The sequence below is a fragment of the Artemia sp. Qi Xiang Cuo genome, chromosome 7 (assembly GCF_049724085.1).
Source record: "Artemia sp. Qi Xiang Cuo chromosome 7, ASM4972408v1, whole genome shotgun sequence".
NCBI classification, from domain to species: Eukaryota; Metazoa; Arthropoda; class Branchiopoda; order Anostraca; family Artemiidae; genus Artemia; species Artemia sp. Qi Xiang Cuo.
The window spans coordinates 65,784,503-65,798,881 of NC_142800.1; the positions used below are offsets into that span (position 1 = coordinate 65,784,503).

Sequence of the window (14,379 nt, forward strand, 5' to 3'; positions counted from 1 at the left end):
TGCTGCCTTTAATACACATTTATGTTAATGTTAGTATAATCCTTATTATGATATTTTTTTTTTTAACAATCCAGAAATGTCACTGAAAACGAATCCTACAAATATTTTCTTTTGTACTTAAAATCTTGAATTGCTTAGCTTTCAGCAATTAACAACATCATATATCAAAATTTCAAGTTAATTTCATTAATTCTTTCCAAGGACTGTTCAAGACGGATAGTCTTCAATAAAACGCAAACGACGCAGTAAGGCTTTAGACTTTTACAGTTAGGGAAGGAGGCAGTAGCCAAACTCTTGTCTGTAGTGACTTTTGTTCATTTTAAGTTTGATTCGAATAGTCAATTTAAGTTTAGCTTATTTTAAGATTTATTATTCGTTTTTATTCGTACCTGTTGTATGTTTGTTAGCTATGATTGTTTATTTAATTTCTATTCGTTTCGGGTTTCATTTATTCTTCAACAGTAGTTTCTGGTCGTTTTGAGTTTGAATTATAGGAATTTATTTCTGACGGCCTTCAGTTTAATATGGCTCTTTACTTTTCTCTGAAAAACTTCTTTTTCGGAAAGTTTAATTCTTAAATAGGACTCTGGCGTCAGATATAGGGGCGTAGTATAGTACCCTTAGCACCAGGTAACCATGTTGAATCCTACTCTTCTATTGCTTCTAACAGGGGAAGGACAGAAGGACTTCCCCTCAGATCAGCACGAAATCCTTCCATATTGGAAAAATGTCGGTACTTAAACATACCAAACTTTATTTAGGGATCAGGTCCTTTCCTTGCAAAATTAGTCTTTTCCTCTCCTAAAGGAGAGGAAAAGCTATTTCAATACTGTCTATGGAATGGCTTTTTTCTCAGTTTTATCAACAATCTTTTAAGCACCTGATAAGATTTACAATTCACAAAAATAGAGGAAGACGGAAGAATTTTCGATTTAAGAAACACATTAAATCCCAATTTATGAACTTGAAAGCACTCCAGTTGCCCCAAATGATCCCCAAAAGGGTTAATTACCCTCCCCCTCTCCATACCTCAAGTATGGAGCTCGTTTAAGATAATCATAGTTATTCACTTTTGATTGCAAACGGCCATGCGACTTCCTGATAACCCCGTGATATAATCAAGGAGGCACACTTGTGCCTCTATAAAGAGGCGACCCACCACAATGTTAAGCGATTTCAGGTCCTAGAGGTCGCAGAGAGACGGCGGTAATTGCATTTTGTAGCCCAAGCTCAAACTAAGAAACTTGCAAAATTTCATCCTCCTCCGACTTTATCTTCATGGGGTAAACTGGGCCGGAAGTTTGGACCCTCCCACCACACCCCCCTTTAACGTTGTCCGATTGGGCTGAAATTTAGAGGTTAAGCTTTCCTAGGGCCCGGGAGCTTATCCTCGAAATTTCAGCTCAATCCGATCACTCCTTCCCTGTTTTCAAAAAACCAAATATAGCCACTTAACATTCAGCTCTTTTTTTTTTTCTTAGCCACGCCTACAGGCCACAGTTGGCAACGGATCCGGTTGAATGAGGACTCATTCGAAGCAGAATTCGACCTGTTAGGGCCTTTTGATATTTTCAAACCGAAAAAATTATCCCCCGAATTTACATTTACGAAAAACCTCGTTTTCCTATATTAGCCCATGTTAATTTTTCCCTCCACAACCCCCCCGTTACCGTTGTTTGATCGGGCTGAAATTTAGAGGATAAGCTTTCCTGGGGCCTGGGAGCTTATCGTCGAAATTTCAGCTCAATCTGATCACTCCTTCCCTGTTTTCCAAAAACCACATATCAAGATTTTTGGGAATTTGCTTGCGTCGAAAATACCTTCTATTTGCTAAACAACAATTACTATTGTGTTTGTATAGTCCAGCGGCTGAGACTTCAGACTTTCAGGCGGAAAACACGGGTTCGATTCACCATCAGAGCAACTTTTTTATATACTTTGAAAAGAAACTCAGTTTCTTTTTTAAATTATTTGAAAAAAATTACGTTTTCTAAAGAGTTAAAGAGGCTGAGTTACAAGGTCGACCCTTAAAACGTACAGGGAGTAGGAGGCACAGTTGGGGGGCTGTTAAAGAGGCTGAGTCACAAGTTCGAACCTTAAAACGTACAGGGATTAGGAGGCACCCTGTACGACGTGATTTGAGTATTCAGGAATTAAAAGCCTTAACACAAGAATGTTCAAGAGCGGGGGGTTTGGGGGGCGGAAGCCCCCCAACTTTAACTCCTGACACGATCAGCTAACAGTTAGTCAAGCAATAATAAGTAATAAACTGTACAAAAACGTGCAGAAATTATTTGAAAAAAACTACGTTTTCTAAAGAGTTAAAGAGGCTGAGTTACAAGGTCGAACCTTAAAACGTACAGGGATTAGGAGGCACAGTTGGGGGCTACCACCCCCAAACCCCCCGCTTTCGCAGCCTTTAAATATAAAAAAAATTTCTTTAAACTGAAAGTAAGGAGCGACATTAAAACTTAAAAAGAACAGAAATTATTCCGTATATGAAAGAGGCTGTGCCCTCCTCAACGCCTCGCTCTTTACGCTAAAGTTTTTATTGTTTAAAAAAAGAGTTGTGAGAAAGTCAAACTTTAGCGTAAAGAGCGAGGCGTTGAGGAGGGCACAGCCTCTTTCATATACGGAATAATTTCTGTTCTTTTTAAGTTTTAATGTCGCTCCTTACTTTCAGTTTAAAGAAAATTTTTTTTATATTTAAAGGCTGCGAAAGCGGGGAGTTTGGGGGGTGGTAGCCCCCCAACTGTGCCTCCTAATCCCTGTACGTTTTAAGGTTCGACCTTGTAACTCAGCCTCTTTAACTCTTTAGAAAACGTAGTTTTTTTCAATAGATAAATAAGATATAGTCTCCAAAATACATAATTATCCCACGACTCTTCGAATACCTATAGATATTTAAATGGGTGTATACTAGTGATTTGACCTAACCCCAAATTACTGTGATTGTAAGAAGATCATGCGAACCTGTCATAAATTGATCTGCATCAATCTGAAATATTTAAAGCAGCAACTAGGAAAAAGAAACATTACAGCAAGCATTGAATTTTATAAACCATGTAAAGTCCTTACATTAAAAAAAAAACTCCCTTTTCACTTCCTGATCCTTCAAAATTTTTTTTTTTTTTTTTTGGAAACGTGTTATCTTTTATTGCTTTGCCTTTAATTGTCTCTTTTATCAAACTTAAACAAAATATATAAGATAAACATTATTAATTCTTGTTGTATCCAATTGAATTACATTTTACAATAAGGCACAACTCCATCGTCCAAAACCAAAACATTTCCCACAAAAAAGGTCCGTACGGTCACCGCAGTCAGTAAAGTATACATGGGGGCCTCCCCCCTTTAACTCGAAGTTTTGTTTTCGCTTTTGGCCACTTCTTATCGAAATTGTCACATTTTTATATTTAACCTTACCCCCCCCCCCCAAAAAAAAAAGAAAAATAAGAAGACGAAAAATCCTGCCTGTGCGCCTGTTCACAGTACTTCTACCATCCCCAAATTTTGGAGGGAATATCCTGAAATTTCCTCATTTTCCCGGACGAAAACTGGCCTTCTCAGAAATCAAAGTTAAAACAATCTCCTTAAGTTTCATCATAACGTCTTGGTTTTGTCGTGAAAATTGCTCCAGTTAGTGCCACTTCGGCACATGCCATTGCAAATTCCGTAGCAAATATTTGGGACCAATGGCTTACCCGGTTCCTCTGACGTTCATTTCCTCATTTTTAGAACTAGATTGAAAAACCATTCACAAACCATCACTTGAAGAAGCACTCCCATGAAAAGGTTGGATAGGGACAGTGAACCCCGTTAACCAAAATATACAGGACGATTGGAATACTGTTTCTCTACGTTCAATGCCGTTTAGTTAATGCAATAAAACGTCTTGTTTTGAAAACCAGCATCAGGATTCCAGATTTGACTTCTTTGAGCTGCAGAGATTTTTCGGGTGAAGCACAAACAGCTTGAAGGGGGTGAGGTTAGGTTGACCATGTTAAACTACATTAGTATACCTCCAAGTGCATAATCAAGCAGCCTGGGTTCGATAAATCAATCATGTTTGGCTTTGACTTTACTCTGGATGGAATCTTCTTTGTGTCATCTGGGAGGATTCGGCGAACCGGCGCGCTAGGATTTTATTTGGATTTCCCAAAATTACAGTGCTTTTTTCATTGTGTATTCTATATTTGGTGGAGATTGATAAATCCATGTTTGTTGGTTTTATTGGTAGGACCTTTTTTGTAAAGGGACTTTCGTGGAGGAGACGTTTGGTAGACCCAGATGTCCTCAACCTCGATGTCCCATAACAAAATGTCCCAGATGTCCCGATGTCCCAGATGTCCTCAACCTCGCTGACTAATCCAATTAAAGAGCCTTTTTATTAGCTCGAAGCTCAATAGAGACGCTGGAAATTCTTAGGAACAACAAAGATTCCATAACAAAATGGGTTGGTTTGTGTTCTGATGGGACAAAGTCAATGATAGGGCAAAATACTTTCGGGGCAAAATTGATCCATGGGTGGATTGAGCAATTATCCATGGGTGGTAGTTTTACTCCGTTCATCTTTGTTCCTTGTATGCTAGCAAAAAAACGATAAAAACTGCTAGAGCAATTTTATTACTTGTGAAAAAAAAACATGAAGTGTAATTGCATTTTACATCTCTGATTTTAACACCAAAGTCTCGTTTACCAAAATCTCGAAATATTCGCTGAACATAACATGAAATCTTGTTTGTTTAAGATACAGGGTGGATTTTTAAGAGCATGAATTGGCATCATTGCAACCCAACCCAGGATTGGAAATGTATTTTCAAACTCATACATAAAATCTTTCACCATCTTAAAGGCTTGAAAAATAACTTGAGAATATACATCAGCTGAAAAAAGTGGCTTTGAATCAGTTTTGCCAACCAACAGAAAATTTGGGGGGAGAGAATGTATTTTACAAACCTACGGGGGACAATTTTGTTTTGTTTTTAATTCTTTTAACAAAAATGCAAAAAAAGAAAGAATTTTCCCATTACAATACCAAAAATGGTTTTTGTTTTTCAAAACCTAGAGGGGAGGGGCAGAAAAATGCAAGGGGAAAATGCTTAGCCATTATTGAGCTATGGCAGATACGCCCTTCAAACAACATGGATGTACATAACGTCTTTTGATTTACTTCAACACCCCCCACAACATTCCCAGAAAACTCCAGCTTAATGCTCTTAGCTGTTCCTTCGACATTGCACAAGCCCGCCTTTTCTACTATAAAACATAAGTTTAAACAATTGCCACTTTGCATTATTTACGGCCCTTGCGCCATGGCATGTGGGGGTCACGTCATCTCCTGAGACATATTTATTAGACATTTAGACTGTTTTGAAAAAACAATCATTGCAAATTCTTGGCCTGATATCTTTGGAGGATTGGGGGCCAGGTAGCAAAAAAGGCAAGGGGGCTGGTTGCCTTCAAATCACTTTTTACGCTAAAGAGGGCAATAGAACTATCAATTACTAATTTTAATTAGTCCCTCCAAAGTTTCTATGACCATGGTCATGTGTCAATCCTATGACACGGTATTCCACCTTTAGACTACAAGCGACCAAGCCCATTAGGCCTAGATTTCACTTGTTCGCCTGCGAGTCCAAGCAAATTCAGTCCCAGATTCTGCATAAAAAGTCCAGTGAACATTGTTCGTCACGCGTCAACCTAAAATCAATAGTATCTTTCATCCCTCAGTTCTATGACTGCCAACCCTGGTTGTGCACAAGAAATTATCTATGGATGGATGGTAGATAGGCCTATCTACCAACAAGTGAAATGAGATAGCTATTACACAATCATAAAAAGGGCTTATGCCAGATTTACCATCTCACTCACTCGGATTATCTGTCTTGGCTTTTTCTACAGTTAGCGTATGGCTTGATTTCCGCAATTACTTGACTTTAATTCCAAGTGAAGAGGCTCTGGGGGGAAAATAATAAATAAAAAATAATCAATACTGAAGGCAAAGCTAGAGCGGTGCAACTGATACTAACTCACTAGTTACTAAGCATATACTTATTATCCCATAAACCTGTTAGTTACAGAATTTTTAAACCTGAAGTATATGCTAAATATATTTAGTCATTCCTTGAAGTTTCGTCCTGAATAGACTTCAAGGGGGACCAGAAAGACAAATTTATGATCCCTTCTTCCCTCTCCCCATTACAATATTCTAATTCTAAAATTTAACCAAATATAAAAACAGGACCAATTTTAGGGGGCAAGATATCATATTCCTTATGCGCGTAAAGATAAATGTTAGGTGGTTTATGGATAAAAAAGGCCCCTTCTTTTCTCCTCCTCCCTAAAACAATATTTAAAGCTCTCTTAAATTCTCCGCCTTTGAGGAGTGTCCTTTGGATCATTCTTGGTAGGGGGGCGGCATCCTCTATTCCTCGCACTCTCATAAACCCTTATTCTTGTTTTTTTTTGCAGATTAGAGAAAAGAGAGCGTACCTGTCGGTAGAAAATAAACTTGGGTCCATTTCTCATTGGAATCATACAGTAATTTACCGCTTACTAACATGAAAGATTTTCCCATTAAAAATCTTCTGGAGATATTTCATTGGCACCTCAAATGCATCAGGTCTGAAAAGAACAAAAATTGTGTAGACTACAATTCACTTAATAATATAGCAAAAAAAACTGCATTTATTAAACCGTCTTTAAACACAATTTGATATAAAAGCTATTTTTAGCAAGACATCATTTCTATTATCAATCATTAGTTTTTTACTGCCTGACAATTCTGTCACTTATAATTGTTTGTATGTGGTGAACAAGAAAAAAGCGGATTGATAAAATCCTTAAAAACAGTCAAGGACACTACCACTATGAAACTACTTGGGAGGGGGGGGGGGTTCATTGTCTATATATGTGAAGACCGTAAGCAATGCAAGACCATATAATATGGGACCAGTAACTAAGAATCTGGTTCGCAAGCATTCTAGAGTTTATTTATACCTTAGCTCAGACTTAAAGGGAGAGACTCCAGATGTTGGAACATCAACTGTATTCCTTTAAATATACCCTCGTGAAAACAGGCATATTTTTTCGGTGGTTTTATTCCAGCAACGTCAGTTTAGGCATTCTGCCTTACCATATCTGGAGACAAAAAGGGGAGGGGGGTTGTTCATATCAGTACAAAGGAACCTCTCCAGAATTTTCTCCTTCTAATCTACCTTAAACCACCAATAAATAAGATCTATTTCATAGACATGGATCATTGCCTTAATCTAGTTTTTGCTTAACATAAGATGTAAAAGACACATTTAACTTAAAGTAAAGGTTATAGAAAGTACCACTCCTGTTATCCAAATATTGGCAAAAGATGAAGTGTTCTGAATGTACCACTGAATTTATTATGCTAAAAATTGTCAGATTATCTACCATAACATTATGGAGATGATCAGGGAGACTAATTTATGAAAATGGGGGGGAGGACAAGTTTGTTTTTCATTTTCTTTTTTTTAATAAAGAAACTAAACAGGTTTTTTTTTAATCTAGGAGGAGGAGGTAATTTGTTTCAATAAGAACACCAAAATCAGGTATGCTTTTTAATCTAGGGCGCTATTAGGAGGGAGGGGCTTTAAGTCACCAAAAAAGCCCACCATCAAATTCCTGAAAACTGGTGTTAGGGTGTTCATAATTATCTCGATACTGGCAATAGACACAGAATTTTGAGCAGACTACTAGATTCTTCCAGGTCAAAAATGTGCGACAATCTATACTTTGTAACGCGAAGTTGGAAATTTTGCACTTAACGATGCTTAACGTCAATATGACAATGCTACTAAAGACTAGATACGAGAGGAAGACCAGACCCCATTTTCATATTTTCTTGGGGGCTATAAATTGAGGACTTCTCGGGTGAAGCAAACTGAAGAAGACAGTTCGTTTTTCATTTTACACTAGTGGCTTAATACAATAATGGCTAATTTTGTATTAATTGTTTCGGTATTCCTTTAGTATACCTGCTCTTTTATATACTGCTAGTTTGGTTAATGCTAATAAAAATAAAATAGGATGACTATATAATAGTTTAGAAAAAAATTTGGGCTATATATTTCCACATTAGGGGGGGGGGGTTGGCGAAGCATAGCATATATTAAATACGTAACCTAACCTAGGTACCTCCCCCCCCCAAAAAAAAAACAACACTTTAAATAATGTAGGCCCTATACGCAATTAAAACCACGCTATACATTGTATTTCTCTACAGCCCTGTGTTGAATCATCCCGTAAAAACGGGTTTTTCATCGCGTTTCCAGTTTGAGATATATAAAAGAGTAGGTACACTTAAGGAGTACCATTGTTTCTTTTTTATAATAAATTTTAGCACCTATTTAGGAGACTTTATATACTTTAAAAAGATCATGCCCCATTCTCTCCACCCCCCCCCCCCCCAAAAAAAAAATAAAATAAATGGTCTTGCCCCTAAAAAAGGGATAAAATTCACAGCATGAATTCACATCAAGTTATTTTCAGTTTTTTACAAAAACCTGGAGGCGATTTTACAACGACGGCTGCTTAGACAGTCTCCTAGTAGTGTCCTCTATTAAAAGAAAACATTCATGAATTCTGAGTACCGGAACCGACTATAACCAGCACACTAAAATATGCATGCAAATTAGCCTTATAATTAGCTTTAAAAATTCACAGGAAGACAAGTACAAAATTAGCAACAATTTAAAATATACCATGAAAGCAGAAAATCCGGATTTACGTCTGGAATAGAATTTAATTCAATTCTATTTCTTTTATCAGCTTGGTCTATGACATCATAATTCTTTTTGGCATTTGTATCTTACAAGACAATGCCGCTTTGAAGACGATCACGTCAGTAGATACTCTTGGTTACACACAACTACGCTCCTTACACGGGGGAGGGTCAGGTGCATTGAAGGGGGGTGCTCCCTTCCATTTTACCAAGGCTAAATGTTTAGTATCACATCATTGTACCATTATTCAGTAACGGTACTTGTGACACGATCAATAAATACGTTGAGAGACCACACTGGCTACACAAGACGTTCGACAAAAACGAAGAAAAGAAAAAACCGGCCTGGAGGGACGTGTTGGTATACTAAAAGCCTCAAAATCGCTCAATCCTCAACTCTAGACTCTCAAAAATACCTTTTTTGGGGTATTTTCATTGATTTTTTTTTTTACTCTAATTGAAAAAAAACAACTAATATTATTTCAAAACCAAGGAGGGCCAGGCCCCAAAGATTTTCTGTCCCTTCCCCCTCTCTTCTTAAAAATACCTGTTTTGGGAGTATTCTCATTTAAATTTTTTTTTTTTTTTTTTTTTAATTTCACAGAAAAAACGACGAAGTCCCCCCTTTCCCCTAGATACTGAAAAATAAATTTTCCCCCCAACCCCTAAATTTTCGTGAGACGCAACTACCTCTCAATTCATGAGAAAAGGGAATCCTAAGGATATTTGAAGCGGATCCACTATTTTTCAAACTTCTGTCGATTCTCTGATATTTTATAAAGATCATCCTGGTGAACGCAAACGGATTGGATTCTTTTCAGTGAGGGAGGATAAGAATTTACCTTCTATTACCCGTATATGAAAGTTTATTTGCATTAACAAGCACCACCTGACCTAGTTTTTTTTATAGATTAATGCAAGCGTCTACTTGTTAGAGTACCTGCATAATTTTTCTAATATTAGTAGAAGGGAATAGGTTGATAGTAATATAATAATATTTTAAAACTAAAAATTTTGGAGCTCCTAAAATGGAGTTTCTAGTTCAACTCAACTTAACGTGATTTGCATTCACGATTCCAAGATCCCTAAATCATTTAATATTACAAACAAAACCGATAAGGAGTTAAAACAGGGCAAAATTCACCTACATTCAATTTTTCTTTTCAAAGGTCTTCGGTGGACCTATACTTCAGAGCCCTGATTTTATAACCTATATAACATGTAATTTCCAGTACACTCGTTTTCGTAGCTTAACCTGAAATTACAAATTCACCTACAAAGTTATAGGAAAAAGTATCGATAGATAGATGTATTTCAAAAGCCCAAGAGCCATATACACACAAAAATTTATAAAAAAATAAAGAAATCACCAACAGAACAAATTACAAAGCACACAGAAACACGAAACATAGCGAAAAATACCTAATGGTAATTGAGCAATTGTAAGAAAATAATTATAATTCTATATAATAATTAATTGTATAAACTTTTCCTTCTTTCTAAGCTTTAATCTATGTACGCACCAACACAAAATATTGTGGTTGGATTAATTTCTGCATGGTAAAGGCCACACGGCTCCAATGTTTTATTATTATAAATGCTTAATATATAAAGTTTATGTATAGTTTATATAAAGTTATATATAGTTTATATGTATAGTTATATATAAAGTTTATAAAGTTTAATGCTTATTATATAAAGTTTCCGAAAAATATTGACGAAGACCACACTGCCTTTCCATATCAAACAAATACAACTTAAAAACAATAGGGAATTTTTTTTTTCTTTTTTTCTCTCTTTTTTTTCTAAGACAGTGCAATTTCCCTATTGTTTTTAAGTTGTATTTGTTTGTTTCCGAAAAATAAGTTTTTCAAAGAAAAGTAAAGGCCATTTTAAACTTAAGCTCAGCAGATACAAATACCTGTTCAAATTCAAACTCAAAACGACCAGAAATTAAATAAACAATCATAGCAAAAACATACAACAAGTAATGATATAAATGAATAAATAGATATTAAAGCGAGTAATGCTTAGATTGAACGTGAAAATCAAGCTTAAAACGAAAAAAAATATTTTGCGATTGAAGTATAAATGAAACTTAAAACGAACAGAGATTAAATAAACAATCAATGCAAACAAACATACAATAGATATTAATGTGTGCTAACTGCCCTGCAATCACTTTTTACTCTTAAAAAGTGAATCACAACTTTCAATTTCAAATCAAATGAGCCCTCTATGAAGTTTATACGAGCATCCCTTCCATAACACCCACATATGCCCCCAGGGCATAACTTACAACACCTGCCCCTGGGCCCTGTTGGGATGCGTCGACACCGTAGTTTTTTATTATGAACTGAATTTTGAACTATTTTTAACAAAATGCCAACCTCAAAAGTTTTATATGGTGCATTTAGGGCGTGGAGGGGGGGGACTAATTGCCCTCCAATCTCTTTTGACTTAAAAAGTGAACGAGAACTTTCAATTTCCAATCAAATGAAGCCTCTCAAAAGTTTATACAAGCATCCCTTCCTTAAAAATCATATATGCCCCCAGAGCATTACTTACAACGCCTGCCTCCGGGCCATGGTGAGTAGCATCGACACAAGAGTTTTTCTTATCTGACCTTTGAATTATTTTTAACTAAATGGCTATTTTACAAACTTTATCGGATAGGCTAGGGGAAAAAAGAGTGTGTGGAGGTGGGAGGCTAGTTGCCCTCGGATATCTTTTGACTCTTAAAAAGTGAACTAGAACTTTCAATTTCCAATCGAATGAGCCCTCTCTGAAGTTTTTAAGACGACCCCTTCCATATGAAGTGCCTCTGAGAAAAAAAATACATAAATAAATAATAATAAAACATTGGAGCCGTATGGCCTTTACTATAGGCAACGCTACAGCGTTGCCTCTGATTTTTTTTTTTTTTTCCCCAGAGGCACTTCATTTGGAAGGTGCTCATTCGATTGGAAATCGAAAGTTCTAGTGCCCTTTTTAAGGGTCAAAAGTGATTGGAAGGCAACTAACACCCCTTCCATGCCCATCATTTCACCAAACACATCCGATCAGAATTTTGAGATAGCCATTTTGTTCTACGCAGTTGATTTCCAGATAGAAATTATGTTTTTGAGGAGGACAATCCCCCCACAGCCCTCAGCCCCCAAACACATCCAATCAAAATTTGAAGATTATGGAAATTGGGTCTTTGAGGATGACACCCCCCCCACAGCCCTCAGGGCAAGGGTTGTAAGTTATGCCCTGGGGGCAAATCAGGTTTTTTATAGAAAGCGTTGTCGTAGAAACTTCAAAAAGGGCTCATTCGATTGGAGATTTAAATGGCTAGTACCCTTTTTAATAGTCAAGTGATTGGAAGGCAACTAAGACCCCTTCCACGCCCAATATTTCCCCAAACACATCCAATCAAAATTTTGAGATAGCCATTTTGATCAATGGAATTGAAAGTTCTGAAAATTACATCTTTGAGCAGGACACCCAACCCCCACAGTCTTCAGGGCAAGGGTTATAAGTTATGCCCTGGGGGCATATATGGTTTTTATCGAAGAAATGCTCGTATAAACTTCAGAGAGGGCTCATTTGATTGGAAATTGAAAGTTCTAGTTCAGTTTTTAAGCGTCAAAAGATATCGGAGGGTAACCCGCCCCCCCCCACGCCCTTTTTTCCCAAATGCATCCGATAAAAATTTTGAAATAGCTATTTGGTTCAAATTGTTCAAAGATCCTATAACAAAAACTCCGGTGTCAACACAGCCCTCCAGGGTCCTAGGGCAGGCGTCTTAGGCTATGCCCTGAGGGCATATATGGTTCTTATGGAAGGGATGCTCGTATAAACTTCAAAGAGGGCTCATTTGATTGGAAATTGGAAGTTCTAGTTCACTTTTTAAGAGTCAAGAGATCGGAGGGCACCTAGCCCCCCCCCCCTCCACGCCCTCTTTCCCTCAAACCCATCCGATAAGAACTTTGATTGGCATTAGTTTAAAAAATAGTTAAAATACCATATAATGAAAACTCCGGGGTTGACACAGCCCCCCAGGGCCTGAAGGCAGGCGTTCTAAGTTATGCCCTGGGGAAATATGTGGTTCTCGTGGTTTAAAAGAGCAGCTGGGGAAGAATACACTTCAAGAAAGTTGAAAAGTCATTCCAGAAAAGAAAGAAAAGCTTGCAAGTACAAGTTCGAATTGTAACAAGCTTAGTGAAGAGGAAAAACAGAGCATCTTTGATGACTTCTGGAAACTGGCAAGAGAAAGAGGGAACAGGGATGTGCAGAGACAGTTTATTTTGGATAGTATGAAAGTAGTACCAACCAAAAGGAAAACCACTGGGACAGATTCTCGAAGGGATACCTCCTTTTTTTATGAGCTTCACTGTTCACTGTGTTCAGAAACAAGTTTGCAAGAAGAATTTCTTTGGGATTTTGGATCTGGGAGAAAAGTTTGTTCTGAATGTTTTGAAAAACAAGCCACCTATCTCGTCATCTCAACTGGATCTGAGGAACCAAAGCATTCCGAGGAATCAGAAGGCTCGGGTTACTGGAGATCAATCAAAACTTGCAAAATATGTCAAGTCGTTCCCAGCGGTTGATTCCCACTACTGTAGATCCAACTCAGCTAAAAAGTACTTCAGTGCGCACCTCAGTAAGCAAAAGATGTACAATCTTTACACAGAAACATACATGGCTTCCAAACCTGTACCTGTCAGGAAGACGTATCAGAGGCAACGGTATAGCGTTGCCTATAGCAAAGACCATACAGCTCCAATGTTGTTTTTTTTTCCAGAGGCACTTCATATGGAAGGGGGCGTCGCATAAACTTCGAAGGTGGCTCATTAGATTGGAAGTCGAGAGTTCTAGTGTCCTTTTTAAGAGTCGAAAGTGATCAGAGGGCAACTGTCCCCCCTCCCCCACGCCCTTTTTCCCAAATGAACCCGATAAAAATTTTGAGACAGCCATTTTGTTAAAAAACAGTTCAAAGATCAAAAAAGATAAACTCAGGTGTCAACACAATCTCCTAGGGCCCGGGGCAGGCGTTTTAAGTTATGCCCTGGGGGCATATTTAATTATTATGAAAGGAATGCACGTAAAAACTTCAGAGAAGACTCATTTGATTGGAAATTGAAACTTCTAGTTCACTTTTAAAGAGTTGAAAGAGATAGGGGGGTAACCAGCCTCCCCCCCCCCCGCCTTTTTCCCCCAAATGCATCCAATAAAAATTTTTAGGTGGCCATTTTGTTGAAAATAGTTCAAAGTTCATATAACAAAAGCTCCGGTGTCGACATCCCCCCCGGGGCCTGGGGGGAAGGCGTTGTAAGTTATGCCCTGGGGGCATATATGGTACTTATGGAAGGGATGCTAGCATAAACTTCAGAGAGTGCTCATTAGATTGGAAATTGAAAGTTCTAGTTCACTTTTTAAGATTAAAAAGGGATCAGAGGGCAACTAGCCCCCCCCCCGCCCTTTTCCTCAAACCCATCAGATAATAACTTTGAGATAGCTATTTTTTTCTAATAGTTCAAAGATCATATAACGAAAACTCGGGGGTCGACACAACCCCCGAGGGCAGGCGTTGTAATTTATACCCAGGGGGAATATATAGTTCTTATAGAAGGGAT

The 14,379-nt window shown here is 37.6% G+C and overlaps 1 protein-coding gene across 4 annotated transcripts in view; it reads right to left on the reverse strand.

Annotated features, from left to right (window-relative positions):
• Positions 1 to 14,379, reverse strand: part of RhoGEF2 (Rho guanine nucleotide exchange factor 2) — a 358,602-nt gene that overhangs the window by 323,345 nt on the left and 20,878 nt on the right. For all 4 annotated transcript variants that reach the window (XM_089092512.1, XM_089092511.1, XM_089092510.1 and 1 more), the window contains exon 2: positions 6,496 to 6,627. In XM_089092512.1, the coding sequence (XP_088948638.1) occupies positions 6,496 to 6,524 (29 nt within the window). In that variant the 5' untranslated portion in view covers positions 6,525 to 6,627. The remainder of the gene's footprint in view (positions 1 to 6,495; positions 6,628 to 14,379) is intronic.